The 23,121-nt window shown below is 46.1% G+C and overlaps 1 protein-coding gene across 3 annotated transcripts in view; it reads right to left on the minus strand.

Annotated features, from left to right (window-relative positions):
* Window positions 1–23,121, minus strand: part of Isha (Insulator su(Hw) mRNA adaptor) — a 151,192-nt gene that overhangs the window by 77,349 nt on the left and 50,722 nt on the right. For all 3 annotated transcript variants that reach the window (XM_065450098.1, XM_065450099.1, XM_065450097.1), the window contains 2 exons: window positions 11,256–11,476; window positions 5,131–5,231 (listed from right to left, as the gene is read on the minus strand). In XM_065450098.1, the coding sequence (XP_065306170.1) occupies window positions 5,131–5,231; window positions 11,256–11,476 (322 nt within the window). The remainder of the gene's footprint in view (window positions 1–5,130; window positions 5,232–11,255; window positions 11,477–23,121) is intronic.

Here is a 23,121-nt window from a genome sequence, read left to right on the forward strand (position 1 = left end):
TTATTTTTTTTTATCATGGAAAACGGTGAGCGTTACAATTGAAGGCACGTTAGAATCAAGTAAATAAGATTACTTGCCAGTTGTGCACCCAATGAAGTCTATGTGCGCATTTTTACAGTGAAGCTGTCCATGGCTAGGATCCCAGAATTTCTTCATGGTGTAACTTCGACAGAAAACCATCATCTATGGCTCACACACCCGTAAGGCAGAGGCCACAAGCACTCAGCAAAGTGAAGTAAACAGTGCATACATTCATGGGAATCATGCACGCAACATACAGAACGGCATAAGTTTGAATAAAGAACAAGCTCAAAGCAAGCTTCTGAACCACAAATGATGATAAGGCACTTCTGCGCCTACCTGCAATGCAAAGTACATTGCCCTCCCCGCATACGTTTCCCAGTAAAGATTAAAATTGCGAAAGCTGCCGGGGGTGGCAGCTTGACTGTAGCATACGAAGCAAGGAGTGATGAACGTGCATAGCAGCTGATTTGTGTTGCGAGAGTGCAATGGGAAGGCCACATATAGTGAGGACTGCTTAAGGGGGGACGCGGGGATCAGATCGCGAAAATCGCAAAAAAGATAGATTTTTGGCAACTACGCGTTTCGGTATCTGCAATGCCTAATCTACATTGTATCAAAATGGTTTGACTGAAAACGCACTAAAAGTGCCCGAAAAAAATTAATTTATGAGTGCATAGGGCGAGAAAACAGCTTTAAATCACGTAAAATCACCGCAGTTCGCTGGGCTCTAACTCGTCTTTCCCGCCACCGATCGCCGCCATCTTGGTATCGTTCGAAAGCTCGAAGTTTCGCCACTCCGTTTCTGAATTTTTCGGGCGTCGCCATCTTGTAACAAACACACAAACACAAAAGAAGCGCGGGTCTGCTAGAGGCGGTCACACGGGCCCTGCGATGAAAGCGGGCCTCCGATTGGTTGCCGTACTGAAAGGCGTCTCGCCATTGGTTGCTGCTGCAGCAGCGGGAAAGCTGGCAACCACAGCGGACCGCAGTTGTCTGCTTTGAAAACCACGCCGGCGTGTTTCTTCGTTTGACTCGCAGAATTCGGATTTATGAAAGCTCCCAGATCAGTGATGGATCGTCGCTCGTTCGAAAAGAACTTTTAAATGAAGCATGCCTTCGGAAAACGGAAGCGCAAGCCTCCTACGGCGAGAAAGAGACGGCGGCCAGCGGGAGAACCTGACTGAACACGCAGATAACGTGCCGCGTTATCTTGCACCGGGCGATTCCAGCAGCGAAGCCGACAATCGCCCTGTGGCATCGACACTGATAACCAAGCCACCGGAAGACGTGCCAACGGAGGCTCTCGCACCTGTGCGTACGGCGCGCGAGTCAGCAACCGAGATCGCGTTGTTGGAGGCGACGCGGGTCGAAGGTCTCCATCGCCGGCAGAGACGGTGTGCGTTTCCGATGCGTCGTGTGACAAGGACACGCAGCCTGCGAGTGAGCCCCAACCATCGACGAACTACATACTGTATGGTGACTCAAGGTTCACCAGACGAATCGTCGCACGATTCAGACGCGCCTCGAGCCGCGTTTTGTGTCAGCGGTGACTGCAGAAGCGCAGGCATGCAGCGTTCGCGACTCCCTTCGCGCAGTGTCCGTGACTGAGCGGAAGCAGCAATGCCAAGAACAAATTTATGGCTGTTTCCGCGATGAACTCTTTGATCGCTAAAACTCTGTGCCCAAGATGCCAACAGCGTTCTGTGGGTGCACTCTGCGATACCAGGCTCGGTCTGGCAGTGAAAATGGTGGCCCTGCACTACTCCAGATGGCACAAGAAAAGAAAGGATGAACGCCTGAAGAAGGCATCCAAAGCTCACCAAACAATGAGGCAAAGGTGTAAGAAGATGCCTGACAGCAATGATTCAAAATATTACAGCTCTGGTGCTTTTGAATAAATTTGCAATGCTGTTAAAACTTTGCAGCCAGTTTTCTCAATTGCATTTTTTTTTGTCAATCACCTCGCTCGTGGAAAGCGTAGCACAACAATGGCTGGACCGATTTTGGCCCAGTTTGTTTTGCTGTGATCCACAAGCTGTGCTGTACGTAAAGACAGTCTTGAAATGTTTCTTTATCTTTCCATTATTTAATTATTTCACAATTACTACATGGCTCCATGCAGTGAAGCACAGTCATGTGCATGTTATGTTGAGCAAAAAATTATTAGCACATTAAAAAAAAAAATCGAACACTGTCTTGATGTAGATTAGACATCTGGGCAAACATGCAAAGTATACCCAGCTCCCTATCACGTTTCATAACTGTGCCAGGCTTTCCACAAGCAAGGAACTTGTAAATTCTTATAAAACAAAAACTAATTAAGATATCCTAATGAAATTTTAGATTTGTCTTTTTATTGCATTGTGCAGTGTGTGTGCCAAATTTCAGCCCTATCTGTCAAAAAACAAAAAAGTTAATTCTTATCCCCTCCTCCCCCCTTAAGAGCAGCGGGCACACGAGGCATGGCGAATTTCACTTCTCTCTGACCCACTCTCCGTAAGTGCACGAAGTAGCGGTGCAAGCCAAGCCGCAGGCCGTCAAAACATCTTATGCTAATACTGTATTTACTCGCATAATGATCGCACTCCTGAATTTTGTCGTCAAAATTCGATTTTTTAAATTTCCCGTATACAGTCGCCGACCGTTTATTCGGACCTCACGGGGACTGCAGAAATGTCCGAATAAACAGGTGTCCGAAAAAGCAGATTGAGAAAAAAAAATGAAATTCTTATTTCCACGCACTTATTCGGGCTCGGCAGTAGGCTTGAAGAAATCCTGAATGCGCCGTTGCACGCTATTCCGTTTACGCGCAATCAGATAAGCCTGAATCTCGGAGAGGGTCGTACGGCGGCTGAAAGCACAGTCACTGCTTGTACACGCTCCGCATGCGACGGCAGCGTAGCACATGGTGCGTCATCTTCCGACTCGAGAGTCATCGTCCGGCGGTGCAGCAGAAACCTGACGAATGATCTCGCCGTCGTCGAGTTCTGCGCACGTCAGTACAGCAGTGTCAGCACCTGTGAAACTGTCAAATGAGACGGTGTCCGGAGTCGCAATGCAACCACTGCGCAGGTCTCGGCAGAATATTTTCCTCGTCAGTAGGGAGCACATCGGAAGGCGATAAATATAGCCCTCCCGGCACCCGCTTGCTGGCATTCCCCAGCGCAAACTGCGCGGGCACTGTCGGCGCCATTAGACACTTGACGCGATGTTTCCGTATGCCGCGTGGGATCACCGAAACCTCGACAGAGCACACAGAGCAAACACCACCGTGCCGACGCCAGTCACACAAACGAAAAAACGTGGCCTGCTCGCAGCGTCGTGCGCGGACACACAAATCAGCTGCTGGATTGTCTTGACATGGCTTACTAAGCTGAAACCGGAACTACTGCAGAGCCACTCTATCGAACCAGGCAGAAACGATGATGATGAGCGGGGATTTCTAGTAGCGCCACTTCGTGGGGCAGCAAGGAAGCTCCGTTCACAACAAAAATCGCATTCAGCAAGTCGAACCATACACCGGTCAGAGTCGGTGCATGGTGCTCTCGACATAGTTGGCTCAAGAAGTGTCCGAAAAATCAGACGAGAGGTCGCAAGGTGTCCGAACTTTCGGCAGTTGTTATACATTGTGGTCTATGGGGAGAATGGCCGTGCCGCGAAGCTGACCGAATAATCGGGCATGTCCGAATTTTTGGAGTCCGAAAAATCGGTCGGCGACTGTAATGATCGCACCGCGAACTTGCCGCAGCGATATGTCGTGTGCCAAGTCTAGCTAATAATGATTGCGCTTACCATCTGTCGAATGCTATGCGAACGAATCTTCAAGACAAGCCAAGCAGTCTGCATACACCAAACATTCTTAAGTAGATGCCTCAGTTCATTACTTTCATCACTTTCCGCACTTCCATGGCGAAAATAGGCACAGCCAAACTTGCCTTTATTATGGGTAGGTTTATAATGGTTGTGGTCAACAAAAACAAAAAAGACGCCTTTCGATTCTTCTCATCTGCACTCGTGGGCACGCAAAAAATCGCGAGCGGCAATGATAGTAGCCACGTTTACACTGATACGTTAAAAGTGTACCCCATTCATACGACGACGCTTATAACACAGCTAAGATATTCGCCCACCCTTAGCGGAAACATGCCGTATTAGGATAGTAGTGAAGACAGATGCCGCAGTTTCCGCAGCATGCCGGCCATGCGTTTCTATGTCATTGGCAGCTAAGCGCGCCGATCTGTTTCTGTCCCCTCAAACTTGCCGATGTAAACGATATTACTCATCACTGATACGGAAGGAACTGTTTTAATGCACGTAATGCACTCACGAGAAGGGAAAAAACATCACGTTCGGCGCGTTTGGCTTGCTCCGCCGGCCGCCATCTGTGTTTTGGTGTCCCACACCCACATCTCGCAGCAAACGCAGGATGCAAAAAAAAAATTTTTTTCTTTTCGCGGGAAATTAAACCAGCGTAATGATCGTATTTCTGAATTTGCATCAATTTTTCTGACAAAAAAGTGAGATCATTATGCGAGTAAATATGGTAATTAGGTAAAGTGCAAATGAATGTTGCCATGTGAATAATTTCAATCTACACCACAATGGGCAATTGTCCCAGTTGTCACTTACGTCTCTGTCCAACCACCTTCACAGCGTGGACTAGAGACCATTTTTTACAGAAATGGCATTAAATAAATAACGATTTTGGTGGCACCATTTGTCAACACTATGGTACAACATCCATTCCACCATAGCGGTGACAGATGGCGCTTCTCAGTTAAACTAAATCAGAGATTTTTGTAGTGCCGTCATCTAGTTAGCAGTTACAGAAAAATAAATTCCTATTTTTGAATAAAGCAGTTGAAGAAGTATTACCAGACACAAGCAAACCATAGCGAAAATTTGTCTATCTCACTAGATTTCTCCATATATCTCTTGGAAGTTCTCCATAAGCTTACTAGAATCCTGCCAAGCTCTCACTTAAGAGGTTTGGCAAGGGTCACATGATGCAGGTAGCAATTTACTCTCTTTAAAAGACATTTTCAGAACACCCATCTTTCCAAAAGTCAAAATGAGAAGTAATCAAGGCACTAACTTGATACTCACATCAATCCTGACTATGGCGCCAAATTCACCAAAGGTGTCGTGTAAGTCCATTTCCGATACCGATTTCGGAACATGTCCAAGCCATAGCGTAGCACTGCAAACTGTACAAAAACAAGGAAAACAACATTTAGCATACAAGGCAAATAGTAGCCAGGTGAGCATACGGGCGGATCCAGGGTAGTGTCCAGGAAGGAAGGGGGGAGGTCCCCAGGGTGACCTTCAGGGGGGGGGGGGGGGGGTATTCTGCAAGAATACCCACCTAGTGGACTGTCCATTTCAGCTGCTGCTGATTGGATGCAGCTGTACGAGCGACGAGGAGATGAGCAGCCCCAGCCAATCAACAGCAGCCGAAGTGGACAGCCCACTAGGTGGACTCCTACAGAATACCTCCCCTGGAATCGCCAGTGTATGAGCGAGATACAGTCAAACCCACTTATACAGTGAAATCTTGATATAACGAACTTTTGGGGACTGTGCCAAATTGTTTGTTGTTCGAATGGTCGTTATAGTCAAAGCCCCAAAATTCAACATTTCGCCCATCAACCCATCAGTTAATTAATTGTCACCATATAAGCTATCCACAAAAACAGCGCTCTTGGCTCTGGGCCCATGCTATTGCTATTTCCCATAGATTCCGCCACCACGCACCACTGCAGCACTGCATATAGGGTGGCACATACAAAAGAGATGACGCCGTGAAAATACCGTACAAAAAAGAAGCTCCATGTCACCTATAAAGTGTAATGTTTCGTTTTTTGTTTATTTTTCAGATTTCTTGCCATGGACACCGCAACTGTCTTGCTCTAGGCAGACACCTGAACTATTCCAAAATAAAAGCACCAGTGAACGACACCGTCTAGAAAGTATGACCATGTGGCATAGCTGTTAGAATGGGGGTACATTTCTCCGCACGTGTAGTTTGTACAGCTGCAGAAAGAAGCGCAAAAGAAGGAAGGGACACGCCTCTGTTGCTAGGTGACACTTGTTTGGGCGGAGCAAGCACTCCCAAAACTTGATGCGTCGTCGGTTCAATAGGAAGGGGGGGGGGTGGGGGAAGAAAGAGAAATCCCCTTCTGGAATACCTCGCGAGCTCTGAACAGTCTACTCAGTAATCTCTACAAGTGTCTAAAAGGGCGCTAAGCATCGCAGTAGCATAGCTGATCCCTCTGTTTGCGGACGTCTCAGACCCACGGCTAAGCATTCCAAGCATTGGTGACGCGGACTTTGCAAACAAGCTTCGCACGCGGAATCCTCGCACACGTGGCTAAGTCTTTCAACACTCGGCGTGTCGAGCACATTGCACATGCAATCCTCGGACCCACAGCTAGGCATTTTGCACATAGGCATCTCCGACTCGGCGATGAAGCACATTGCATGTGGGCTTCTCGGACCCTCACCTAAGCCTATGTGCATCAGCACCTCCGACTGTGCAACTAAGCACATCGAATGTCGACTCCTTGAGCCTGCGGCTAGGCATTTCATGCGTCGACTCCTTGAACTGCGCGACTAAGCACATTGAGCGCGACTCCTTGGGCCCCTGGGTAGGCATTTCGGTCATCGGTACCTCGGACCCGTGACCAAGCACGCTGCGCGCAGACTCTATTGTCACGATATCTCATAGCAGTATCTATCATACCACCCCCTCATAAAGAAAACCTCATCATGATCTCTGTTCACTATAGGCCTTTCGGGGCTGCACAAGTGAGGTATCATACAAAAGTACAAGCCCGAAAGCACCTAGCAGCTGCACATCTACAGTCGAACCTCGATATATCGAACAGTGCGGTAATCATGAATTAGTTCAATATAGTCAGAATTTGATATACGATATCACATGAAAAACACGTAAAAGCTTTTACTAATCAATCGATAAACCAACCGTGGTGCAGTAAATACTTGCTTGAAGCTTCACACAAAGTATTTATTTCTTTGGCTGAAAGTGCTTGCAGCAGTGTAGCCTACTTCTTATTGGCAGCCATATGCTTAACCGTGGCATCCAGAACGCAGCCTAAACAATCCACAAGCGATGAGCCGGTTCCTTCTATTGCACCGCAGTAGCGGCATAGAAGGGCCAAAGCAGCTACAGCCTCAGTTGAATTCGGGAGCTTGGCAACATCAGTGCTTGCGAGACCAACCTCAGCAGCATCTTCGTTCGGCTGCTACTTCCGCTGTGGTCCCCACGTCCATCAATCGAAGCATTTTGAAACGCTGTCAGCAACAAAGTATGCAGTGACGTCTCCCAAGGCGTCTATAGGGAGCCCAGCGAACGTGCGCTGTCACGTGTCTTTCTGGGAGCAAACCGCAATTCCTCTCGAGGTGCGGCAGGCGCAGAGTGCGGCACCGAGGAGAAGTCGGTGTGGCAAATGCAGTGCCTCGTTGACGTCGAACTAGGCAAGCCGTGGTGTGTGAATGCCACTACATTCAAATAGTGCCCTCGGCACAATCGATGTGTGCAGCTATAGTGCGCAGCAGTCGGGGGCAACACCCATCACACTACCGCTATCTTCAAGTGTGTTGCGGAAAAGCTCGCCGCCTGTCAATAGAAAGCACGTCGTCTGGGGTGATGGAGTTCGACATATCCATTTAATGTCCCAACCCGTCCGAAAAAAAAAAAACAAAGAAGATGCATGCAATTTTCCAGGTGATATAGAAAGTGTTCAATGTATGCAATAACTTGATATATCCATGTTTGATATATCTAAATTTGACTGTATTTATATTTTCGTGATGCCTGATTGAGCATGTCGACTAGCAGCAGCATTTTTAAAACACTATGATAACATAGCATACTTGGCACCGAGCCAGAAATGCTGTCGCTCCTAGATGCCGATGTGTCTTGCACTGGTCGCGAAAAATTGCCAAAACATCGATTTTTTGGAAATCACATTTTCAGTTTCTATAACCTTTTTCTATCTGTTACCCAAATATCATCACTTCAAACCACTTGGAAGCGCTCTAAAAAATTCGTTTTATTAGGCAAGGTGGAGAAAAATCTCGCGGGAATCAAGAAAGAACAGCGTTTTCCAGGCCACATTATCTCTGGAATGGTGCGAGCAAGCGCCGCCATCTTGTTCTCGTTGGAAAGCGCATTTCTCCGTCTTCAAATTTGCTGCTTCAGCTATCTGCTCCATACAGAAACAAACGCACAAAAAGCAAATGATTGAAAGTCGTGCCGGAGTCTGCGATTGGCCACGCCCACCACGTGACTCTAGCGCAGTTCGCCACTGGTCCGGCGCTCGCGTCGTCTGCTCGGCTCTTTGCGCCTCGCGAGTCTGGACATCTCCAGTCTCCACTCGCCGTAATTTCTACGCGTCAAAACGGGCGCCATGCGGACATCGCATTAGCATGACCGATCCCTATGCTTGTGGACATTTCAGACTCGCGGTTAAGCATTCCGACCATCGGCGACGCGGATTTCGCGACCAAGATCCATGTGTGGAATCCTCGGACATGCAGCTAAGCCTTTCAGCACTCGATGTTTCAGAATTTGGACGAAGCACATCGCGCACGCAATCCTCGGACACATGGCTAAGCATTTCGTGTCTAGGGAGTCTCCGACTCGGCGATAAAGCACATCATGCGCGGACTTCTCGGACCCTTGGCTAAGCATTTTGTACGTCGGCAAAACACTGTGCAAATAAGCGCATCGAGTGTCGACTCCCCGAGCCCCCGACTAGGCATTTCGCACGTCAGCACCTCGAACTGCGCGAATAAGTGCATCGGCACATTGAAGTGCGCGACTGAGCACATCGCGCATCGGCTCCTTGTATCTGCGGCCAGGCATTTCGCATATTGGCACCTCGAACCCGCAAGAACCCGCAACTAAGCATATTGCGTGCTCACTCTATTATCATATTGTCACAATAGCTCGTAACAATATCTATCCTACCACTCCATAAAGAGAACCCCATCATGAGCTCTGTTTACTAGGCCGCTTGGGCTGACACAGACACCTGGCTGCAGAAGTGATTGAGACATCATGCAAAAGTACAATTCTGAAAAGCACCTAGCTGCTGCAAATCTATCACTGGCTTTCTGATCCTAAGTTCTACAGCCATTGTCAAGTAAAGATGATTTGGGAGGCTGCTGACACTCGGAGCCTTCATTCAGTAACACGATCAATTCTACAAAATGGAAAAAAAAAGCCTCACTGATTGTTTTGGAGACTGCTATCAATCAGGCAGCCTGCGGGTATAGGCTACCTGAATGTACACTGGAACTATATTCATGCCCACACAGAGTTCTGCACATCACTTGGTTTGAAACTTAGGCACCATGCTCTTTGTAGAGCAGCAGCAAAGAATGTCCTATGAAAAGAAAAAAAAGGGGTGGGGGAAAGCACACCAGACCAGAGGCCACATGTACAAGAAGCCCCTTTTAGAGAACTGCGGAGAAGGTGAAACTGCCATTTTTCAAAACTGTTTTTCTGCCTTTCTTCTCAGTTTCTGGAACTTTTCTTTGTTACCATTTAACATGTTTTGACTCCGTTTTTTTTTTTTTGCCACGTTCCTTAGGCTACAGTGCAGGTCGTGACATTCTCGCTTTCTTATCTTGACCCTTTGTAAGTTTATGATATAGCTATTTGTCTGCCTCGAAAGTGCGCTTGATACGAATGTAATACCCCTGTCAAGCGGGCAAGTTAAGTGCACTTACGGGGAGTGCACTTCGGGATTTTGAGTCAAACTTTAGGCAACGCGCTTCTTAACGAGAAAATAGAGTGCACTCGCAGTAAAAAAGAAAAATGGCGACAGACTAAGAGCGCGTTTTTTAAGATGTAAATCAACTAGAGAAAGCTGCTAAAAAGCGATTGTTTTAAGTAGAATTGCATATAAAAACAAACTTCATCCATTCGTCTCAACAAAAAACAAAGATGCTTCTATTATAAGTGTGTTGCAAGGCAGTGCTGGCCAAGACGAAGCCTAGCAAATCCAAAACAACATGGCGGCGTGTGGCGAGGCGGCAGTTGATGCTGCTCATGATCCTGCTAGAACAGAATATGAGCGAGTATATATGGGCAAAGACTGTGAGTTCGATATTTAGCTACACGGCGAAATGCCACGCACACGGCTCAAAGCACGACCGGCGTGGTCAGCACGCTTTCACACCAAAATAAACACGTACTGAATGAACATTGCCGCGCTGCAGTGCCGCATCATTCTGGCGCCGTTAGTTGCGTATATGATAAATTCGTTTCTTTATTGTGCTGTTTCGCTTCTCACTAAACACAAATTATATTGTTAAAAGCTGCTCAATAAGTGAAATGAACTTTTATGTCCTTTTTCTATGCATTACATTTTGCGTCGTTGAAAGCGTTGGTGGCGAGGCTAGGCACTCCTTCAAACCGTTGACGGCGAGGCTACGCACTCAGCCAGCAAAGTGCGTTCCTGTTCCGTGAACGTACTCCGACTTGAGTGCACTCATCTGAGAGTACACTCCGCTGCAACGTTAAGATTTGGGAAAGTGCACTTAAAAACCGAGTGCACTCGCCGTTAAGTGCACTTAACTTGCCCGCTTGACAGGGGTATAACATAATATATGGCACTCAAAAACAGCTGTGTTCCGAAAAAAAAAAAAAAAAGAAATGCAAGAATGTCACGACCTTCAGCACGCATTTAGCTATGCAGTAAAAAATTAAAAGCCTTCTATCACATTTTTTAGGTTCCCCAGGCTCTCCAGAGAGAGTGAGAAAAATTCTGCTCAATTAAATTGGATAAAATGTTCTCAAGATATCACCCTGAAACTTTCAGGGAAGCATCAGGGAGACATTCTAAACATTTGTGCCAATTTTCATCAAAATCCATGTAGAAATAAGGAAGTTGATTCTCAAAGCCACGTACCCCCTTTATGGTATCACTGAATATGGCAGTCCAAGAATACAGCACTCCTTTTTTGGTAACTTGAGAAATAAGGTCACTTATTTTAAGATGAATTTCATATTTCAGACCCCCGAATATTCTGACTTTTTGGCAGTCCCTGTAGAGTCTGAATTATCAGTCAGCAACTTTGTTTTCAACTGTGAGGTTAAAACCATTATTGTCACAAGTGGGTTTGACTGGATGCAGGTTTTTCTTTATCGCGTTTGTTTTGCAAATAAGTAAATAAATCAATAAGTAGTACACCCTCACCGCTAAGGCAATTCTTCTTCACAGGTGGGAAGCCTTTCCGACGTCGCTCTCTCTCACGTTCCCGCTCCTTCTCTCGAACACTTTCTCTGGTCTCGCGCTCCCTCGAACGGTCCCCCTTGGTTGTGCTGCCATACCGATTACCAGAAGTACGAGATGGTGATCGGGAACGAGAGTGGCCCCGCCGCCTCGGAGACCGTGACCGACTGTGCCTTCGCCTGTCCCTGCAGTAGCAAGCACAAGACGAGGAGCCACAGAACTTTTTCTCAACATAGTAAACAGACCCAACCGCATGCCATACATGCCGTGGTTGGGTCCACACCACCAGAGATATCAGATGCAGCATCATAGCCATCACAAAATGGGGACAGATCACCTTTTCATTAATCTTGCTGTTAGTTCATTTTGTGCTCTACTACGATCTAGAGCAGTATTCTCAGCTATCACTTTCGCAAGATTTGGCGCAACGCAGCACTGAATGCATTGGCATAATTGGCCACCAGTGTTTCTGGGGCTGTGCCAAGCTCACTATCTGCGCACAGTGCCAGGAACGTTGGTGGCCACATACTTCAAGTCCGTTGCGAGTCTAGCGAAAGTGATAGCAGTATATAAAGTGATTGCTCAATACATAATACCGTGTCTGTGTACTGGATATACGAGGCCAATGACTCGCAAATGGTGAAGACAACATGCCGCTTTTACTTTGAATGCTCAATAAAAGATATTCTCACCTGTCAAGGTAAACTGTACGTCACAGTTTTTTTTATTGCTAAAGTGGGGGCATGCTATATATATTTTTTAAGATTTACAGCATCTTATATGGGAGTCGCCCGGTGCATTTTTCATCAAGGTTGCCTCCTTTACTCAAGATACGGGCCAGATGCGGTCAAATTTCAATCTGGATCAGGTTTGACCCCAGTTGAAGTAGCAGTGTGACACTGGTATTACGTTCAGAAGCACTTTGATTTTATTAATAGAAGCCCCAGGTAAGTTACTTAAAGCCTAATCAGGTAAATACGGAAATGAAAATAGTTTTGCATTTTAGAAGCCAAGCTACTATCTTCAGTCTTCAATCGTTCTTAATTACAAGAGCAAACCGTCTCCAAATTTTCGCAGTTTGTAAAAACTAAATCAAAATTGAAATCTGCACAAGAATCTGTACAGAAGTCCCAAGTCTCCTTTTCAGCCCTAGTAAAAGCATTCTTTCACAACAGGCATCCCATGGTAGCAACAACCAACTTTGGTATGCCACGCGTCTTAGGAGGGGATGCGGCTTTCGCACTGCAAAAAATGGCCAAAAAATAGATTTTTTGAAAATCACATTTTCAGTTCCTATAACTCTCTTTCTATCCGATTTTGAAATACCATCCGTATAGACCCCGTAGAAGTGCTCTAAAAAATTTTGCTTCATCAGCCAAGGTGGCGAAAAATTTCGCGGAAATCACGGAAGAACGGCTTTTTCAATCCACAATATCTCTGGGACGGCGGAACCAAGCGCCGCCATCTTGGTCTCGTTTGTGGGGTTCTCACTAGTGCTCTTGGGACAAAGGAACGACAACACAGTAGTGCAAACAATCACAAGGGCATTTATTGCACCTTTCATAGACTAATGTCTGCTAGCCAAGTTGCTATCCACAAGACATGCCGATGGGTGCGTGACAAATTGCAAAAGTCCGACTCACCACGACCAGACAACGAGCGAATATGTTCACCCCATGCTGGACACCAACGTCTGGTCGTTCGTGCGTTCGAAGGAGGCCTCGTGAGATAGTCTCGCAAAAGCATGGATCGGCGCACGCGCGGGACATTCGCGCCACTTGCCGACCCGGAGTCAAAGAGAAAGAGCCTTCTCCTTTCCGCGTCCAAGTAACCCCGCTGTTAGGTGGCGTTAGCAGAGCCGCACTCACGCCATCATTCACTATGCGCTTCAACCACGCCGACTGCCGCGGGCATCAAGCCACGCGGAGAAGCCGGATTACAGGAGAGGGGAGTTATGCGGGAAACCAACATATCAGAGGACGCGTGAGAGTTGCGCATTCCCACACGTTGGAAAGCACATTTCTCCGCTTTCAAATTTGCCGCTTCAGCTACCTCCTCCATACAGAAACGAGCACACAAAAGCAAATGATTGAAGGTTGTGTCGGAGTCTGCGATTGGCCGCACATGCCATGCGACTCCAGCGAGGTTCGCGATTGATCTGGCGCTTGCGTTGTCTGCTCGGCTCTTTGCACCTCGCGAGCCTGGAAGTCTCCACTCGCTGAAATCTCAACATGTCAAAACGGGCACCACGTCGACACCGCAGTAGCGTGGCTGATCCCTACGTTTGTGAAAGTCTCAGACCCGAGGCTAGGCATTCTGAGCATTGGCGATGCGGATTTCGCGACCAAGATTCGCATGTGGAATCTTTGGACATATGGCTAGGCCTGCCTTTCAGCACACGGTGTTTCGGAATTCGTGACGAAGCCCATCGCGCACGCAATCCTCATGCCGCGGCTAAGCATTTCGCACATAGAAGTCTCTGACTCGTCGCTCAAACACATCGCTCGTGGACATCTCGGACCCTCGCCTAAGCATTTTGTGCATTGGCGCCTCCAACTGCACGAATAAACGCATCGAGTGTCAACTTCTCAAAGCCGCGTCAAGGCATTTCGCACGTCGGCACCTAGCTCGGACTGTGCGAATAAGCGCATCGATCGTCCACTCCTCGAGCCTGCGTCTAGGCATTTCGCACGTCGGCGCCTCGGACTGTGCGAATAAGCGCATCGGCACCTCAGACCCGCAACCAAGCGTATTGCGCGTTCACTCTATAATCATATACTGTCACAATATCTCGTAACACTACCAATCATACCACCCTTTTATAAAGAAAACCTCATCATGGGCTCTTAGTCACTAGGCCCCTTGGGCTGGCACAAACGCCTGGCTGCAGAAGTGATCGAGGCATCATACAAAAGTACAATTCTGGGAAGTACCTAGCAGCTGCATATCTAACACTGGCTCTCTGATACGAAGTTCTACAGCCATTGTCAGGTGAAAATGACTAGGCTACCGACACTCAGAGCCTTCATTCAGTCACATGGTCAACTTTACCAAAAGAAAAAAAAAATGCCTCACTGTTTGAACTGGAGACTGCTACCAAACAGGCAACCTGCGGGTGCAGGCTGCCTGAATGTACACTGTAACTATATTCATGCCCACACAGAGTTCTGCATGTCACTTGGTTTGAAACCTAGGCACCATGCTCTTTGTGGAGCAGTAGCAAAGAATGCCCTAAAAAAAAGGGGGTGGGGGGGTGGGGGGTGAAGCACACCAGACCAGAGGCCACACGTACAAGAAGCCCCACATCATAAAACACCCCAAAGACTTGCCAAAAACTTGCCGCGGGTGCTCAGAAGGCATCAATAAGCTCATTATGTTTTTTCAAGTTTTCTCAGAATCTAATTTTTGGTGTTTCTTAAGATTACCAAAATGCTATCTCAGTCTTCAGGGAACATAGAACCACAATTTCAACAGCGGCATGTAGCTACATGTGTGTACGACACAATGCTAGGAGCAGATTTTTTAATTGCGCTTTTATAAATTTTAATATCTGCTTACTAATTGGAACACATGATTGCCATGCCTGGAGATCGAACTCCACATTGCTGTAAAATTCGTAATACCTGCAATATAAAAAAAGTAGTCCTACAGTTGTGTTTCTTACACATTGTAGAATCCAACCGTATGTCTTTATAAACATTCTGGGTGATACTCTTCTTACATTTGTTCTGATAAACAATACATGATTAAATTTAATTATATCTGGAACCTCTCAGTCAATTTAAGAAGTAATTATATTTTTGAAATCAGCATGAAAAACTGTCTGGGTGACCATTTGTATTAAATTTAGTCAAAAGAAAAAAAAAAGTTTCTAAATAGCTCTTCCCCCCTTAAAGCAGCAACTAAGCACCATTTAACTATCCTTTGAAAGCAATACATTTAAAGGGGGAAGTGGCAATTGAAGTGGTCAAATTGTTAAAGTTTGCTATTGTCTGATTTACCATATTTACTCGCACAATGATTGCACCCCTGAATTTTGTCGTCAAAATTATATCTTTTGTCTCCCCCGTGTAATGATCGCAACCTGAACTTGCCGCAGCAATATGTTGTGTGCCAAGTATAGCTCATAATGTTCGCGCTTACTATCTGTCGAATGCTATGCGAACGACTCTTCAAGACCAAACCAAGCGGTCTGCACACACCAAAAAAAAGTAGATGCCTCATTTCATTACTTTCATCACTTTCCGCACTTCCATGACAAAAAGAGGTACAACCAAACTTGCGTTTATTATGTGTAGGCTTTATAATGGTTGTGGTCAACAACAACAAAAAAAGGCACCTTTTGATTCTTCTCATCTGCAGTCGTGGGTCCATAACAAATCACGAGCGGCAACGATAGTAGCCACGTTTACACTGATACGTTAGAAGTGTACCCTATTCATACGCTGAAGCTTGTAACACAGCTAAGATATTCAGCCCCCCCCCCCTTAGTGGAAACGTGCCATATTAGGATAGTAGTGAAGACAGATGCAGCAGTTTCTGCAGCATGCCGGCCATGTGTTTTTATGTCACTGGCAGCTATGTGCACCCATCTGTTTTTGCCCCTTAACGTGGACATGGCTACGTTATTACCGCAAACTTGCCAACATTAGCGATATTAATCATTACTGATACGGAAGAAACTACTTCAATGCACGTAACGTACTCACGAGAAGAAAAATAAAATCACGTTCGGCGCGTTCGGCTTGCTCCACCAGTCGCCATTTTTGTTTTGGTGTCCCGCATATGCATCCCGCAGCAAACGCCGATTTGTTGACCTGTTGTCATCCCGCAGAAAACGCGGGATGATAATTTTTTGTTTTATTTTTGAGAAAATTTTACCTGCGTAATGACCACACCTATGAATTTGCGTCAGTTTTCTTTTACAAGAAAGTACGATCATAATGCAAGTAAATACTGTATTTATTTTTTCACGATCCACAGCCTTTATTTGCCTCATGGTGAAATATTATAACAAAATACGTGGCAGAAATCTAGAAAAAAAGCACTTTCCTAAATTGCAAAAAAAAAATCGGGCTTTAACAGGCCCCGTCGCACCGCGGATCGCTCGGCTATCCGTTGACGCAGCACCGCCTTCTTGGCATCACCGTAAAGAGGAGAGATCGGAGATAAAGATAGCCGGAGCGATGCATTTCCTCACAGAAAAATAAAGCAGTGAACACAAGCAAAAAGAAAAGCAACTGTGGCATTCCGATTGGGCGCAGTAGTCACTTGGGGCACAGGGCATGCTCCTATTGGCTGTTGTAGGTTTGAAATGCTGACGAACCTCTCTCATGCACATTTGTGCAGCAGCGAGCTGTGTGTTCCAATCAACGTGATCAACGATCATGGCAGCTTACATGCCTTTTCTGTGATGAGCCCCAAAGGAATCAAGTTCTGAATGGCCCATGTGTACGGAAGAAAATGAACGGCGCAAAAAAGAGGGAGAAGACTACTCAGAAGCGTACGCCGCCGAGCTTCTTAACGAGGCACAACCTGCACACGTGGGTGACTGGGAAAGCATGCGCGCATGCAGTGCTGACGACGTAACCACATAACACTTACGCGACCGTGGGCTATGGTGAAGGTGCGTCCGTGTGTAGTCATGACGGTAATGCAACAACGGCGGAGCAGTTTTCACGTCAAATATTCAACCGCGGATTTCAGCTCCAACTCTCAGTAATAAAGACGTTGCACAACGAGAGACAAGAGTGGACGTTTTGAATGCGCTGTCATCTGCTTCTGCACAACGGATGGATGCACGATGATCAAAAAGGCAACTAAGGTGCACGAAACTGCTGCAAGAATGCAAAAAAAACTACCTCAAAAGGTAAAGAAAATCTGTCCTTACAGGCGAAGGACTACATCCCAGGCGGGTTAAGGTGCTCAAAGATTTAATGTTTACAACAAATGAAACTTTGAGCTCCGTTTTCTCAGCTAACATTTTTTGCGCAGTTGCTTTGTCATCTCAGTGCCATTTCATAACGAAGACAAAATCATTATTTCTTTTGCATTTAGATCCTGACACATTGACGAGTGCAATAACACTGTTCATTTTTAACTGTGCCTCATAAAAAAAATTATAATAGGTTTTTTGCAAAAGTCGTTAGTAATATGCATAGAAAGTAAAAAAAATATTTTTATGCTCATTTTGGCATTTATTTCTTTATTGCACAGATAGGCCTTTGCAAACATGCGGATGTGAAAATCTTGGCGAATGTGTGTAATTAAAAATAACGTGCAGCACGAAGGACAAGAACAGCGATGGACGACATACAAAGTAGCGCTGTGTATGTCGTCCATCGCTGTTCTTGTCCTTCAAGCTGAACGTTATTTTTGATCATGAATTACCAACTAGCCCAAGCAACCACCCTAGTGTGTAATTAATTTGGGGATGATCATTAGAGGCTGTCAATTGTTGTAACTCGAAAACTATGATAGATTGCACAAAACTAATTTCAGTTATGATATCAGCATACCAAATCGCACCTGCTGGGCAGGAACAAAGCTTCTGTGATAAAAGAGAAAAATTTTGGACATCACTTACCGTACTTATTCGAATCTAGCCCAATAGCTTCTTTCAAATAATCATATTCCAAACTCTAGGGTCGGCTTAGATTCAAGGATTTTAAAAAACGCGCCAGTTTTTCATTGAAACTGCTAAATATAGTGCATAGCTAGCGCCATCTACAAAAGTCAGTATCGCAGCCGCTACTCGCCGTGCCAGTAGCCAACCGTGCACAAGCGAGGTCGCCATTTTGACCTGTGTCATGTCGGCCGTATCGGTGTGCGGCGTGTGTTATCGTGATGGTACCAAGCAGGAGAGGCCACTACAGCGCCACTTTCAAGCGAAAAGTTGTGATAGCCGCAGAGGCATTGTCGAACCTTTAAGCTGGGCGGGACTTTGGCGTCGACGAGAAAAACGGCCGTCGTTGGAGGGCACAACAAGAACAGCTTTTCTGCGTGCGCCGCAACGAGGATGGCATCTAGAGGACCAAAGAAAGGCGGTCACAACGAAGTTGAGACAGTTTTGGCCAACTTTGTTCAGACACAGAGAGCAGCTGCCCTTCCAGTGACAACAGAAGTGCTCCAAGCGAAAGCTAGGGAACTTTCGAGAGAGCGAGGCTTAATGCCAAAGGATTTCAAAGCCAGCCGGGGCTGGCTTCAATTCCCGAAGCGCTTCGGCTTCAGCCTCCGACGTCGCACTTCAATCACCCAGAAGCTGCCAAGCGATTTCGAAGAAAAGCTGATAGCTTTTCAGTGCTACGTGCTGCGAAAGAGAAGCGGCAGGCTACAACATTGGCGAAATTGGCAACGCCGACCAGATGGCTGTGTATTTTGATATGCTAGTGGCTTACACCATGAATGAAAAGAATGCCAAGGAGGTGAAGGTGCGCTCTGCGGGCTACGAGAAGCAGCGCGCAACTGTGATACTGTGCTGCACAGCTGATGGACATAAACTCCCTCCTTATATGATATTTAAAAGGAAGACACTGCCTGCTCAGGAAACTTTCCCAAGAAATGTCATTGTGCGGGCAAATGAGAACGGGTGGATGACGGCACGGTGCGATGGTGGAAGAGTGGGTTAAGATTGTGTACCGACGGCGTCCAGGAGCCCTTTTGACAAAGAACTCGCTCCTTGTCGTCGACTCTTACCGTGGGCACTTGACCGACAACGTGAAGGCTGCGCTCGCCCAAGCGAACATGGACCACGCTGTCATACCGGGCGGCATGACGGGCAAGTTGCAGCCACTTGATGTCTGCATCAACAAACCTTTCAAGGATCGTCTGTGGAAATATTACAGGGACTGGTTGACTGACAAAGACCACTTGCTAACGGCAACAGGCCACATCAAATGTGCATCGCTATCGCAGCTGGCGGACTGGGTAGCTGCAGCGTGGGACAACATCCCAGCTACTTTGATTGTACGCGCCTTTAGAAAGTGCAGCATATCTAATGCACTTGACTGTACCGAAGATAGTGCACTGTTTGAAGGTGACAGTGACAAGGAACACAGCGACGAGTCTAGCAGCGGTGACGACGTTGAATGAGCTCTCCACGTTCAGATTCAATAAATGCTGTTTGCATTTTGTGAACGCTGTCGTCACTTTTTTTGTTCGGCCTACATTTGAGGTAATACTGTAAAAACCGGAATATAAGTCGAACTTTTTTTAGCTTGCTTAGCTTTTTGCAGATTGCAAAGTGCTGATATCTAGCCAAACAGTGTGTACAATTACTGAAACTATGCAAAAAAATTAGAGCATTTCAACAATTTTTAAAAAGAATTCTCTGAAATATAACCATGTACTTTCACAACTTACTGCTTTGACATATTGGAATTTCAAGTACCTTAAAAACCGTAATATCAGTCGAAGTTTTTTTCAAAAAACTATTGGGAAAAGTCGACCCTCGTCTTATATACCGGACATTGGCAGAAAAACTATGGAAGTCTTGCAACAATGGGCGGATGAAGTAAAGAAGCGCCATCGCCATCAGCAGCAGCGCGTCATAGAGAAATTTCTTTCTCTATGAGCGCATCGTGGCGACATTATGGCACCGCCAATTTGCATTTACATTGTCAGAAAGTTACAGGCACGTACCCAGGGGGGGGGGGGGGCCCCGGGGGGGGCCCGGGCCCCCCCCGAAATCAGGTGGCATACCCCCCCCCACCCCCCCTCCCCACCCACCCACGCCACCACTCCTCACACATTCCGAAAGCGCCGCCAGATCAATGTTGAGACTTGGCAGCTGTTCATCGGTCAGCATTATGCTGCCTTTTTCACTCCTTTTAGATGGCGGTAGTTATCGGCATCTCTTGTAATGTGAAAGGCAGTTTTCTCATAGATTCCGCACCCGTGCGATTAACTCGAGATGCGTTCAGTTGTCACCATCTATTCAACCGTCACGCGCATAGCTGTTGCTTTTGTTACTTCAACCTTCTTTGTTTAGGCTGATTCTTGGATCAGGAGAGAGATGCGGCTGTTACTCAGCTGGTCTGTACTCTCATGGAACAAGTTGCGGCAGGAGAAAACGCCAAGTGCGTTTAACTTTTCCCTGTGCTTCATTGTTTCCTTAAGTTACGGCTCGCCGCGACGCTGGCAGATGCCCGGAACCATACACACGTGATATGGGTTAGATAAGGTGGGAAATAAAATAATGTGAAAGAGCGTCCATCATGAAACCCTGCAATAACCTTTAAACCCATAAGCAAGATGACTGTCGCCTGTTACCTCGTCTGTTTTTCCCTAATTGTATAGCACTTTTCGTGCAAAATTGGCAACTGGAAACAAAAATCGCAAGGAGTTGAGAAATTAAGCGATCTACTAAGGGAGAGAGTTAAGGCAGCAACCAAACTGCAAGCAAAAGCGAATAATAAAAAAGTTAACCGTTGTTTATGGGAATATTTATGGATCAACATCTTTTTATTTAAATAGGAAGTAGAGAAAACGCCGCCGGAGGTGGAGAAGAATTACTTGTTTTGAATGACGCTTCTACAGTTATTGGTAGAACCGCCTCACGTAGCCACTTCTCTGCTGTGGTTATGTGGGTGTTTTTCTAACCTTTCGCGGTGAGCACAGTACGTCTAGAATCGCAGTCCTGCGCTCTACGCGGTTGTATGGGACCGGCGGCCGTGCAGCGTTACGCAATTCGCGGAATTATCAAAACTGATGAACAAGGCGAAAATAACTGATATTCGAAACTATAACATGAGAAAGACTGAAGAAGCCGTAAAAAATGAACGCAGACTGAAATCAGTAAAAAAGAAACCTGGCATAGGACAAACCATGATGTATGCATTAAAAGATAAGAAGGATAATATCATCAGCAATCTCGAAGATAGAGTAAAAGCAGCGGAAAAATTCTAAGCTGACCTGTATACAGTGCCCAGAAGAGTCACGATACCTCACTTAGACACAGTAACGAACAGGATACAGAAACTCTCCTATAGCTAGCCATGAGGTCAGAAGGGCCCTGCATTCTGACCTCATGGCTAGCTACACATCCCAGACATGAAACGATGAAGAGCAGGAGGAGAAGGTGGAATAAGAGTCGATTTAATCAAAGATGGAGGAGACATAATGCTTGGAAAACTTGTGGCTATTTATACGAAGTGTCTATCGACTGCAAGGGTCCCAGAAAACTGGAAGAATGCAGACAATATACAATTCCACAAAAAAGGGGACGTTAAATAATTGAAAAAATATAGGACCATTAGCTTGCTCCCAGTATTATATAAAATATTTACCAAAATAATATCCAATAGAATAAGGGCAACACTGGATTTTGTCAATCAAGGGAACAGGCTGGCTTCAGGAAGAGATACTTTACAATGGATCACATCCATGTCATCAATCAGTTTATCGCGAAATCTGCAGAGTACAATAAGCCTCTCTATGTGGCTTATATAGATTACGAAAATGCATTTGATTCAGTAGAGATACCAGCAGTCATAGAGGCACTATGTAATCAAGGAGTGCAGAATGCTTACGTAAAAAGCTTGGAAAGTATTGCTATATGCGTGTGGTATTTGTTTGTTTGAACGATGCGCGTGAGCGCCATCACTCCAGAAAAGAGGAGAAAGAACGAACTGGGCTCGCGCTGTGAATCTAACCGGTCAGCGCTGCAACCGTTGTTGTAAATATAATCTGTAAATAGTTTCTCGTCTTACTGACTTTTCCTTCGCGTAAGACTATCTACAGAGGTTCTACAGCTACCTTAATTCTACACAAGAAAAGCAGGGAGATACCTATAGAGAAAGGGGTCAGACAGGGAGACAATTTCTCCAAAGCTATTCAGTGCGTGCTTAGAAAAATTCAAGCTATTAAACTGGGAAGGCTTAGGAGTAAAGATCTACGGCAAATATCTCAGCAACCTTCGGTTTGCCGATGACATTGTTCTATTCAACAACAATGCAGACGAGTTACAACAAATGCTCACAGTTTGGCTCGAGATCTCGCGCGCCGAGCCTCGTCCGCGGATGCGGACGGCGTGAATGAGGAGGAGACACGAGGAACCCTGCGAGACTTATTATGAAATAGCCCATCGGTATCGCTTGAGGCGTCGCGCGCTCCCACAACCGGCCAAGCAACTCGACAAAACGCAAACGGTCGCGTTTCGGCGGCTTCAGACAAATACATACCCACACCCAAAATACATTAACAAAATCACAGGGGGCAGGGAAAGCGACAAATGTAGGCTCTGTTCAGAAACAGGAACACTCACACACATAATGTGGGAATGCACCTCGCTTCCGTTCTCTCATCCCCCCGTCAGCAGCGAGACTGACTGGACAGCCTGGCTCAGTTCCGGGGACGTCGACCGACAACTTGAACTGGTGGACTGGGCGGAAAAGGCCAAGCAGGCCCAGGGCCTTACTTGAGCCCTAACACTCAGCCACGTCCCTCTTTACCCTTCCCCCTTTCAATAAAGTTTATCACCATCAGACCTTAACAGAGAGAGTGTAAGAGTGGGGTTGAATATTAAGGGGAGATGCTACTCGAAGACACTTTTTCTTCAATTTTTGACTTAGAGCTATGAAACTCCACCCATTTATTTAGTATTTCATGCTGATTTCAAACCTGCAATTAGTTTCACTGTAAGTTGCATAGTTTTTGTTCTATTCGATTCCAATGTGCAAAATTGCACCTTTTTAGCCCCCCTTTTTGTCACACTTAACTTCCATAATCACAGGTCATTGATGGCTCATTTTGATCCATATAAACTGTACAGTGCCCAAAACTAATTATAAAGTGCATACAAAATATGCTAATGATGTGAAAAATTTGAACC

Source organism: Dermacentor albipictus, chromosome 5 (genome assembly GCF_038994185.2).
Source record: "Dermacentor albipictus isolate Rhodes 1998 colony chromosome 5, USDA_Dalb.pri_finalv2, whole genome shotgun sequence".
NCBI lineage: Eukaryota > Metazoa > Arthropoda > Arachnida > Ixodida > Ixodidae > Dermacentor > Dermacentor albipictus.